Source organism: Sceloporus undulatus, chromosome 5 (genome assembly GCF_019175285.1).
Source record: "Sceloporus undulatus isolate JIND9_A2432 ecotype Alabama chromosome 5, SceUnd_v1.1, whole genome shotgun sequence".
Taxonomy (NCBI): domain Eukaryota; kingdom Metazoa; phylum Chordata; class Lepidosauria; order Squamata; family Phrynosomatidae; genus Sceloporus; species Sceloporus undulatus.
This window is the reverse complement of record NC_056526.1, coordinates 138,936,193-138,948,590: the sequence shown is the minus strand read 5'-3', so window position 1 is coordinate 138,948,590 and position 12,398 is coordinate 138,936,193. Positions and strand designations below refer to the sequence as shown.

The window sequence follows — 12,398 nt, the reverse complement described above, 5'->3', positions numbered from 1 at the left end:
GATCCATAACCTACTGACCTGGGTCAAAAATGAGCAAGACTCCAGTCCACACCCAGGAACTGGCCAAGCCACCTGTGAGTATCCCTTGCCTAAGAAAGCCCTATGAAATTCATGGGGTGGACATCTGTGACTTGAAGACATACACAGACATAACATCTGGTCCTTCCAGATGTTCTAGACCACAACTCCTATCGCCAGGGTGACCAGACGTCAAAACTGCAAAAGAGGACAAGGGGCTACATAATGCTGGACCTTGAAGTAAAATGGAGGACATGACTGAAGAAAAGCTAAAAACACTCCTATAAATACAAATTCATGCTTCTTAGTCATGCTCCAAATGGAGGACAGAAGGTCAAAATAGAGGTTATGTGCTGGAAAAGGAGGACTGAGCCTGGCCACCCTGGTCAGGATCAAAATGGAGGACTCCTTGGAATTCCTCCTGGACTATGTTCTGGAAAAGGAGGTTCGTCCGTCATGCTGGGCCTTCATAGCCACCCTGTGGCCTCTGAACATGTCTAGAGTGCAGGGGTGACCAGATGTCCTCACCGCAAATGGAGACAATGGAGGACCTTCAGGAAAAAATGGAGGGCATGACCAAAGAAAAGCTTAAAAACACAGACACTCCTATAAATGCTTCTTAGTCCTGCTCAAAATGGAGGGCCTTTTGGACTTCCTCCAGTGGAAGAGAAGCTTGCAATGGAGGCCCACCTTGGCTGGCTGGGGCTGATGGGAGTGGGGCAGCCCCAGGAGAAGGCCAAGTCAAAGAAAGCAAGGGCTGAGAAGAGAATCACTCTGTCTAGTGATTCCCAGCCTCTCTGGACCTTTCCTGGGTACCTTTGGACTTCAACTCCCAGCAGCCTCAGCGCTCAGGGGCAATGGCCAGGGATTCTGGGAGCTGGAGTCCCAGGATGGGAATGAGAAAGCCACCACTCTCAGTCACAGCAGAGAGCAGACCCTCTTTTCGAGGCCCGAGAGGCTGCTGCGACCGACGTAGGCCGCCCCCTCTATGAGCGGCGTGGTGACGTCACCTTCCCCCCCCCCCCCATTTCAAGGCTACGCGGGGGGGGCTCTTCTTTTCCGAAGCAGCCAGGAAGTGGCGGCGGCGTGGGCAGAGCCAGCCCTTTGCCGCGCTTGCTTTCTCTCTCTCTCGAGGGGGGCGTTCTCCGGGGGTCCCGAGGTCGAGGCTGGGATGGTGCTGGCGTTCGGGGCCGGCATTGTGAGCAGGCGAAAGCAGCAGCAGCCAAGGAGCAGCCATGGAGATGCTGCTGCAGTTGCAGCCCTTGGGGTGAGTGGAGGGGGGAAGGGGAGGCGTTTGGGGCTTAGAGCCCAGGTCCTAGGCTAAAACACACTCCAGGGATACAACTGCTAGCGAGTCATGGGAGTTGTAGTTCATTGTAGCAAAAGAGCTCTCTCTGTTTGACAGAGAAGGCTTAAATGTCTCACAAAACTACAGTTCCCAGAATTCACTCGTATTGAGCCCAGGCGGTTAAAGCGTTTTCAAACTGGATTATTATTTCCGCAGTGTGTGTTTCGGGCCCCCCTCTCTCTCTCCTTCTGGGACCTAGCGTGTTGTAGTAGTTTGACTGTTGGACCATGACTCCAGAGTCCAGGGTTCGAATCCTCACTCGGCCGTGGAAGCCCTTAGGCGAGTCACACTCTCTCAGCCTCAGAGCATGGCCGGGGCACCTGCCAAGAAAACCCCAGGATAGTTTTGCCTTCGGGTGGCCATGAGTCGGAAATGACTTGAAGGCACACATGGAAACATGGCCCCGTGCTCCTTGTACGTCTTTATATGCCTTGTTTGTAACCAAGCTTTTGTTTACAGTCACACTCTCTCAGCCTCAGAGGATGGCAATGGAGAACCCCATTTGAAAACCCTATGCCAGGTTCGCCTTAGGGTCACCCACCGTCAGTTAGAAATGACTTGAAGGCACACACACCCATTTTTCATAATATCAAATATAATTCTTTTTATAATATTTATTATATTAATGATATATAATGAGATACATTAATTATATTTATTATTGCAAATATAGGGATTCTGCCTTGCGCTCCTCCTCCATTGCTGCCCACATAGGTAGGCGTGATGTTTTGTGAGAGACTGAGCCTTCTCCATCAGAGAGCTCTGGTGCCACAACAAACTACAAATCCCAACATTCCATAGCAGGGAGCCATGATGGCTGAAGCAGTGTCAAACTGGATTGTGGACGCAGTGCATGAGACTTAGGTGCAACAAGATCCACAGCAGGCTGTTTTTTCCTGGAACCAAGGCTTCAAGGTCTCTGGGCATGTGCAGAGTGTCCCCAGCATCCAGCCTGAGAGTAGAGAAGGGAGATAATCTGGTGTGGGACATGATGGTGGCTTAACAGGTCCCCTTTTTGTGTTGTGTGCCTTCAAGTTGTCCATTTTCCTTTGTATACAAGTGGATCATTTTGCTAGATTTCAAGCCCACTTGGGTTTAAATAAGTAACTCCTTCAGAGGTCATGATGCTATTTAGTTCTTCTTGCACATATCCCACATTTGTTGTTGTTGTTGTGTGCCTCCAAGTCATTTTTGACTTACGATGACCCAGTCACAGGGTTTTCCTGACGAGTTTCTTCAGAGGGAGGTTTGCCATTGCCTTCCCCTGAGGCTGAGAGAGTATGACTTGCCCAAAGTCACCCCTCAATGGGCTTCATGACCAAGCTGGGAATCGAACCCTGGTCTCCGGAGTCTACACTGGCTTGCATAGCTGTGTTTTTAGGGCCTGGGAGAACTGGTTGGCCTCTGATTTGAAGGAGTTGTTTCTAGTGACAAAAATGCACTCTGTGTATGGTCAGAGGCATTGCTTCTGCAACGTCTGTGCTCCGTGGCAAAGGTCCACATGTTCAGAACAGCTTCAGAGCCTGAGCTCTCAGAGGTCCAAAACACACTACAGAAATAATCCAGTTTGAGACCGCTTTAACGGCCCTGGCTCACTGCTAGGGAATTCTGGGAACTGTAGTTTTGAGAGACATTTATAGCCTCCTCTGTCAGAGAGTGCTCCGGTGCCACAATACACTACAATTCCTGATAAAGGAGTCTCAAATGGGATTATTTCTGCAGTGTGTTTTGGACTGAGATTGGATTTCTTGGATGAAAGTTATGGCCTGATGCTGAGAAGTTGAGTGAGCGACTGCATGGCGTGCGTCCCATCTGTACGCATTGCACACTTTTTGGCTCCAGGTGAAGCTAACAAGAGGAGAGTCGCCAGACAGCAGGGTTATCCTTGTTTGTTCATTCCCATTTTTCCTTGATGACTTTATCTTTTCCCTTCTGGGCATGGTGTGCATAATGAATAACAAGACATCTGTTTAGCAATAGCTGTGTTTGCAAAGTGCTATGTAACGTCTACAAATGATGGACTCTGTTGCCTGAGATGGTTACGATCCGGATCTGCCTGAACAATCTCACTTTTCAAGCTGAAACACTTGCCTCCCATTTTTGGTTCAAAACACACTGCAGAAATAATCCAGTTTGAGACCGCTTTAACTGCCTTGGCTCAATGCTGGGGAATTCTGGAGACTTACAGTTTTGTGAGACATTTAGCCTTCTCCGACAGAGAGCTCTGGTGCCACAACAAACTACAATTCCCAAGATTTCTTAGCACTGAGCCAGGGCAGTTTAAAACAGTCTCAAACTGGATTATATCTATAGTGTGTTTTGGCCCTAAGATGCTAGAACAGGTGGAGAGAAGTCCTCCATGACTAAAAGACACCTTACTTTCCCACGAATCTGGTTCAGAACTTGGAAAATACTGGCTTTTTTGGACTATAACTACCAATCTACTATCTAAGGTAAGGGGATTCTGAGAGTTGTCCTTAAAAAGTAATTTTTCCAAGCTCTGGTCTGTTTGCCAATTAAATAATTATCAGCGACGCTTCTCCCAGTGTCTTCAAGTATTGGAAAAGGTTAGGCGATGGTAATCTGGGAAATTGCTTTTCTTGTTTTGGTAGCAATTTGACTGTGAAATATTCTGAGTGGCCCTCAAACTTTTCCCCCTTAGGACCGACTCTTTGCATCTACATGCGGATGTTCCCCCCCCCCCAGTATGGTACATGAATAAAAATATTTTTGGTCTTTTGGTGTGCAAATTTTCACTCGTATACTCATATTAGAATCATAGAATCATAGAATCATAGAGTTGGAAGAGACCACTAGGGCCATCCAGTCCAGCCCCCTGCCATGCAGGAAATCCAAATCAAAGCATCCCTGACAGATGGCCATCCAGCCTCTGTTTAAAGACCTCCAAGGAAGGAGACTCTATCACCCTCCGAGGGAGTGCATTCCATTGTCGAACAGCCCTAACTGTCAGGAATAACAACATTCAAATCCAATATTCAATTCAATGCATGTATAAAGTTGACACAAAAATGGTTTGGGAAGACCCCTGGAGGTCTCGACCCACCATTTGAGACCCATTATTATAATCTGATGCTGAGATTTAGGAGTTTTAGTGGTCACACCACAACCTTGTGTTCACACCCTTGTGAACTTGATGTTGCTCTTTGATACTTTCATTAGTGTTACTGTTTCTAGTTGCTGTTTTTCCTGTTTTAGGATATCCATTTCTGGGGATTGGACATTAATTTTTTTTGTCGTGCAAACTGTATTTGAAAATGTATACAGTACTACAAATACACAGACAATTGTAAGGTATATTTGCTTCACTAAAATGGTTCATTGCTTCCTCCAAGAAGAAAATTTGTGACAAATTGCAACCCTATAAAGCAGGGATGAGAATCACACAGCCGTGTTGTTGGGAATGCAACACTCAGTATTCTGTAACATTTGCTATGCTGGCAGTGGCTGCTAGCAGTAACAGTCTATCAGCATCTGGAGAGCTACATAACCCTATCACTGAGCTAAAGCAACCAGTGGCTGCAATCCAATATCCCTTCATTGTTTTTGTTATGTGCCTTCAAGTTATTTCCAACTTTTGACAACCCTAAGGTGACACTATCATGGGGTTTGTAGAACCCGCCTCTACTTTCTTGGCACACCTTTTAGTCACATCCCAGGGTCACATCCATGCTGCTCTGAGACACAGATACCTTGTGAAGGCGTGGTAAGGTAGTAGTAAATATATCAACTTAGTTAAAGTGTTGTGCCAGAGGAGAGTTCTGTATGTAGCATGAAGAGCCAAAAAGGCAAATACGGTCAGCCCTCTCCATGGATTCTTCATCCATGGATTTAACCATCCACAGTTTGAAAATATAAATTCTTAAAGCAAACCTTGAAGCAAACCCCAGAAGATACCAAGGGCCCAATGTGAATGGGTCCAAGAGCAAATCAAGCCTGAGCTCTCGCTAGAAGCCAGGTTGACTAAACTTAGGTTGTTATACTTTGGATATATCATGAGACAACATGACACATTGGAAAAGATAATGCTTGGTAAAGTGTAAGGCAGTCGAGACCACATTACAAGTGGATTGCTTCAGTCAAAGAAGCCATGGCCCTGGGTTTGCAAGACTTTAGCAGAGCATTTGATCACAAATAGGCTTGCCATAACCCGGCTGCACCCGTGCATTTCCCGATTTTGGGGGCCCCGGGCCCCTCCCGGCACGGGTGCAGCCCAAAAACCGGGACCCCCAGAACCTGCATGGTTGGCAGGGGAAAAAATAGCATGGAAAAAAGGATTGGGGGAGATCTGGAACAACACCTAAATAAACCTAAGGCACTAGATGCTATCTGATCTTAGAACTAACAGAGTGAGCCCTGGAAAGTACTAAAGGGGACACTGCCACAAAATACCAGGTGCTGTAGCTATATTTCAGGGGAAGGAACAACAAAACCACTTCTGATTATTCCTTGCCTAAGAAAATCTGAAATTGACAGAGTCACTATATGTTGACTGGCAACTTAAAGGACACAAACACATACACTGAAAATGCCAGCCACAAAGCAGGTGAAACGTCAGGAATAAACTCTTCTAGAACATGGCCACATAGCCCGAAAAACCCACAAAAACCTATGGAGTTGGCCATGAAAGCCTTGACTTCACACACACACTGGTATTTTGTGAACTTCACTTCACAGGCTACAAATGCCCTCCTCCCCGCAGGCCACATATGACCTGCACTTTGCCCACCACTGCACTTAAAAAAAAAATCCACTGGAAAAGAAACTTATCTAATTGCAGTATGATATTGTTGTGTTTTTAGTTTAACAAGCAAGAAGAGAAGGTGTGTGAACCTGTAAACATGGCATGGAAGTAAGGGTACACCAAGCTGCTAACACAACTCTGTGTGCGGCAATTTCCATGTCTTCAGCTACATCGTCACACATCACACAGCAAATTTTGACTACATGGGAAAAAGACAGCAGAAGAAACAGGAGTGGTAAATAACACAGGATCTGTAAGACAGTGAACAGACTAATTACTCTTCCTGAGAGTTTTTCTCATTATTTTTCAACATGAATAATGATTGTCCAATTTGTGGAAGACGGACTTTGGAGACAATAGTTTTTTTGAATACGACTCTCAGAATTACAGGCAGCATTTTCCACTCTAGTTGAAGGCTGCACACATAGAACTTGTATATACCTATGAACATTTCATTTCATAGCCAAAATGTTTTGAGTATTATCACCAAATGAAAGAAAACCAAACGTGAGCAGGAAAAGAAGCAGCTTTCTCCATGCCTATCTGCATGCTGCGTAGCGTACCCCATTCTCTCCCAAGAAGATGGTCATAAAAGCGTACCTTTTGTCACACTGGAAATATTTGACAAAAGGCACACTTTTATTACCATCTCCCTCGGAGCGAAAGAAGTGCTATGACACGTGCAGAGAGTAACAGAAAACTACAACTCACCAGCTCAGTTTTCATTTTCTTTCTCCGTGATAAGTCTCTTAGAAAATAAGCAGGATTACCAACTTTCAAGCACCCACTCTCCTCTTCCACCGATATTCAAGGACACCTATCATACCTTGCCTTGTCCCATTTTTATTGCAACACATTTAGAAGCTCCCCAACAACCTTCCACTGCTTGAAGTCACTATATCACTGTTTTACAGTGTGTTGCTCACAACCTATGTTTAAAGTCACTGATCTGGCATGATTATACGTACAGAAAGCTAGACTTCTGCCATAGGAATTGTTTACTTTGGTCCAAAACACACTGCAAAATAATCCAGTTTGAAACTGCTTTAACTGCTTGGCTCAGTGCTAGGGGATCCTGGAATTGTAATTTATTGTGCACCAGAGCTCTCTGGCAGAAAGCTCGACATCTCACAAAACTACAGCTCCTAGAATCCCCTAGCATTGACAGGCAGTTAAAGAGGTCTCAAAGTGGATATTTTTGCAGTGTGTTTTGAACCTGTTTGACAACTCACATTTCCCTAAACAATTGTTTGATAATCCACTTCTCTGTTATATAACTATTTTGATAGCAAGTAAGCCAAATTGACCCTAATTTGACTCGATGTTATCTGAACAGCAAACCTCACAACTATAACCAGACAAACAACTGGACCACGTATATTCAAGATTTAAGAAATACCTTCTTAATTCATCATCACTTTGAAAGCTTCTTCATGTGCCAAGGGTTTCACGGTAACGGGACAATGCTTTTCAGTATATCATCTTTCATATCCAGAGATTCTGGCTGACACAATTTGGTACATCTGCAAACAAGAAGTAAGTGTTCATATAGTCTGTGAGAGTCACCAAGTAGGTTAAAGGTTTACTATTTTTAATCTGCAACTTCTGGATCACCTGAAAAGTAACGCAGGTGAAATCTGCCTTCTGCTTTCAGAAAGATGCACAGACAATATCCACTGACAATATATTTGCACTACACAGTTAGAACAGTCTACCATGACTCCAGTTGTCATAGAGTGTCATGGAGAATCATTTTATGGATTTCTGGAATTCTACTTTGTTGAGGCACTTAAAATTCCTGGCTAGATAGCTTTAATGCTGTAATTCAAGGGGTGCACTAACTCTCTATTAGAGATTCCAAGTACCTCTCCTAACTACACATCCCAGAAATCTGTAAAATAGAACCATGATAGCCAAAATCATATTAAACAATCATAACTGTGTAAATTAGCTACAGTCAATGTTCTAACACTTAGGCCAACAACCCAAGTCCAAATTACTTAAATCCATGTACAGAAAGGATCTTGCATGGATTAAGTAATTGGACTTGGGTTGTTAATCTCTTTGACACAGTAGGTACATTTTTTTAGCTTTCCTTTTTAAAAAAATCTGCCCAAGAGATTCCTTCTGATAAAAGATTCTTCTCTTACAACGAACACCAATGACAGGTTGTGAGGCAACATTGGAAATGCAAGGATCTTAACACCAAGCAGTCTTCTCTTTTACAGTGCTGCCCAACTCTACTTCCCAAGGAAAAAGCAGCAAACAAATATAAAGTCCTTTACTGACAGGTAGAAGCAAGGTCTGAGTCTCATTGTAAGGAACTGAGCAGCTTATATCCTCAAGTGAAGATGAAATGTCTATATCTAGCAACAAAGCATAAATATTCATATTTGTCATTGCTGTTGGTTGCAAGAAGGATCTTCTCTGCAAAAATTTTCCAAAAACCCCCCTCAACATTCACACCAACCCCTGAACATCCCATTAGTTCCATCTTCAGTGTCTGGTCTCCATACCATAAAATGAGAAGCAGACATCTTCCAATGGAGGGTTGGGAAAGAAATCTAAGCCTCCCAGATCCAAGATTACCTCCAGTCACATAGGAGAATTTCACATCTATCCTATGCCTCTAGGATGCTTTCCAAGAAACCACAGGATTTTGCTCTACAAAGATGCTTATGACTTTTAATTCCTCAACACATTTCAATTCATTTATTTTTTTTTACTACTAGAGAGGGGAGGAAGCCCTGATCATATGACACATAAAGTTAACAATGACATGCTTTTATGGCACTGCTAAAACAAATATGTTAAACTGGATCTTTGCCAATTTTGGACAGTGCCCATTTCCCCAATCTCAACCACATCACTGTGGAGCTCTCAAATAAAAACATGACATTGCTTGGAAAAGAGGCACAAAACAGAGAGGAAGTTAAGTTAAGGCCCATGCGGTTGTTTTGCCACACAATGGGCATCTGTTTTCTTTTGAAAATAATTTCAAGAAGTGTTTTGCTTTCTCTTAGCCTTTTTAGGGCTCCTCGTGTGCAAGGAAATTCACCATAGCTGCATCTGCACTGCAGAAATAATCCGGCTTGACACAACTTTAACTGCAACGGGTCAATGCTATGGAATTCTGGAAATCTGTAGTTTTGTGAAATATTAATCCTTCTCTGTCGGAAAGCAATTCCTAGAATTCCAGTGCATTGACCAAGGGCAATTAAAAAGTGAAGTCAAACTGGATTATTTCTGCAGGTAGATGCAGCCATACATTTTTCCTTCAGTGAAAAGTCCACTTGTTTGCTCTCCAGCCACTCTGCAAAACACTCCTCCCTGTCCCTTTACTCATTTCTTTGGGATGTTGTTTCCAATCATTGAGAGTTCTAGAAGTGTGTGCTAGCCAAAGGAAATCGAATTTTCTTATGTGCTGCTTTTCCGTATAATTAAATACTTATAAGACACAAGGGGGAAAATATTTTGGCATACACTGGAATGTTGTTGTCTAAATCCTGTCTCAAAATGCTCTGGAACTCAGCATGTTTTTCCTCTAAAGAGGTAACAGACAATTGGCACCATTCCGTCTCCTTACACCCACTATTCCAGAAATCAAGTCTGATAAACAAGTTAACATTTATCACTAGATAGCGGGTTAAACGAAAGTGCTAGCAATAATTCTTCCCCCTCCCCACTAGATGCAATTTAACAAAGCAAAAGGACCATTGCCATTCTGAAATCACTAAATGAGAAACGTCTTCCCCAACTTGGCAACTTCCAGAAGTTTGGGATAACTCCCATTAGCCTAGTCAACAGTGCAAATGGGCAGCGGTGATGGGAGTTGCAGTCCAAAACATCCAGAACCTCAAAGTAGGGAAGGGTGTGCTAGAAGATTTTTCTCAAGCAAAGAATCAGGTAGTTATAGACACGCAAAGAATTTTAAAAACTATGTATTTACCTATGGCCAGCATCATTTACCCTATGAAACTGCTTCTATCAGAAGAATCAAGAGAGGGCAAACCCCATTACACATCTTCTCCAAAATGTTTCCAGTCCACAAATGAGGGTTAATGCAATGCTGGATTTAAATCAAAGTGTCTTCTAGTTCTCAGAAGCCTAGCTTCTCAAGAGGCATTTCACTGTGGGGAACAAAATGCTGAATGAGATAGACCACTGGCCTGATCCTGAAGGGTCCATCATATATAATACACGTAAAGGTGTGTGACACATTCATAGATAGCTAAAGTTCTACTGTCATCTGCACAGAAGATGTGGCTTAAGTAATTCAGTGAAAAAGAAGGTGACCTCCTTGGTTTAGTCCAATTCAGTTTTCCACGGATGAATCACACTGTGCTGGTTCCTAGAACGAGGAACTCTTTCACACTACAGTTATAGTGCTATGATTCCATTTTAACTGCCATGCAATGTTCTGTGGAATAGTTTTTGTGGGTTTTTCGGGTTATGTGGCCATGTTCTAGCAAGTCTGTGGCTGGCATCCCAGAATCTCAGTTTTGGAATCCTGGTTTGTAGCTCGGTGAATCACTATTGCTCCTTACTGCAAATTCAAAAAACCTGTCCCTAAACCACAAAGCCCAGGATCCCACAGGTTGGAACTATGGAGTTAAAGCAGAATCAGTGTTATAACTATGTATGTAAAAGGGCCATGGTATTGGAGGAACTGTATCCCATTTTCCCCCAGAAACTTTAGGAGTCAAGACTCAAGACTCCATAGAGAGAGAAACAGAGAATCGCTATTTACCATCACATCGACTTTCGGGCATCTATACTGCACAGTTAATTGGTTTGACACGCTTTAATTGCCATGGCTCATGCTGTGAAATTCGGACTGTAATTCTTGTAGATTTTTACCTTCTCTGTCACCCGCACTTTAGTGCCATAACAAACTACAAATCCAGGATTCCACAGGATGAAGCCATGGCAGTAAAAGTGGTATGAAACTGCATTAATTCCACAGTGTGGCAGCAGCTTGACTTAACGGTGACCCTATGAATGAAAGAGCTCCAATACTTTTGTGATTAGGGTTGCCATAAGTCAGGACCTCCAAACCGGGACAAATGTAGGACAAATTTTTCAGATGTAGGACACATTTTTAAAAATGGAGGACATGCGAAAAAATTGATTTTTTTTTTAAAAATGTTAATCTAAATGCCTGTTTTCTTAGGCATGATCAAAATGGAGGACATTGGGCATTATTTCTAGACAGATGTCAGAAATGGACTTCCCTTTCTGGCAAAACACCCCCGACCTCCATTCCAAAACACACACGACAGACAGCACATTTGGGCATTTCACATGGCTTACACTGAACATGCCTCTTGCATCAGAGGCTCATTCCATAACCAAAACCTTGGGTTTAACACTTAGCAGGGTTTAACATGGTATGCATATTGAACATGTCAGGTGGTTTCACCGTTCTTGAAACCAGTGTACTTCTCAGAAGTGTGTGTCAAGGGACTTTGGTTTTTCTTCACTGTGCATGAGTTTTGTAAAATCACAGCAATTTACATTGGCCTTGCCTCAGAACCAAAACCACACAGAAAAGGCACTTTGGAAAGTCATACTCTCTCGGCTTCTGAAACAGTGCATGCAATGCTCTCAAGCTGACCCACTCATATCATCTTCATCATCCATCACACACCCCAACTATCGTCAAAGTAAGGGAGATTGTTAGCATTAAAAGCACACACATACACACAAAAAACCCCACCTTGAGGCCTCTCTGGCCACTCACTCCTTCCCCTCCTCCTTTTCCTCCTTCCCCCTCCTCTCCCCTCTCCCCCTCCTCCCTCCCTGGGGGCTGGGGTGGGAGGAGGGGGCGCGCGGCTGCCGCGCAGGAGGCAAAACCGCCTCCAGCTTTGCCTTGTCCTCCACGCGGCCGCGCGGCTGCTGGAGAAGAGGGGGCGGAGGAGGAGGAGTGTAGTGGCGCGGCCGGCGGGGAGGCAAGGCGGACAGAGCCAGCGCCTCTTGCGCGCGGGCGCTCCACCTTCCCCGCCTCCTCGCCCCCTCTTCTCCTCCTCCCTCCCCGCGCACCCATGCGCAAGGGCACTGGCTCCGTCCGCCTTTGCCTCTATGCTGCGGGCGGGCGGGGAGGAGGAGAAGAGGGGGCAGAGGAGGCGGGGAAGTGGCGCGCCTGCACGGGAGGCGCTCCTCCGCCCCAGCAGGCCCGCTTGTCTCCTCTTCCTCCCTGCCTCCCGAGGCGGAGGGGAGGGCAGCGAGGCCTTCAGGCCGCACGACTTGGCTGCAACCGGGGGGGGGTGT

At 44.7% G+C, this 12,398-nt stretch overlaps 1 protein-coding gene across 2 annotated transcripts in view; it reads left to right on the top strand.

Annotated features, from left to right (window-relative positions):
* Positions 1 to 902: 902 nt before the first annotated feature.
* Positions 903 to 12,398, top strand: part of LOC121931984 (kelch-like protein 2) — a 46,901-nt gene continuing 35,405 nt past the window's right edge. For both annotated transcript variants that reach the window (XM_042470181.1, XM_042470182.1), the window contains exon 1: positions 903 to 1,285. In XM_042470181.1, coding sequence (XP_042326115.1) covers positions 1,254 to 1,285 — 32 coding nt within the window. In that variant the 5' untranslated portion in view covers positions 903 to 1,253. The remainder of the gene's footprint in view (positions 1,286 to 12,398) is intronic.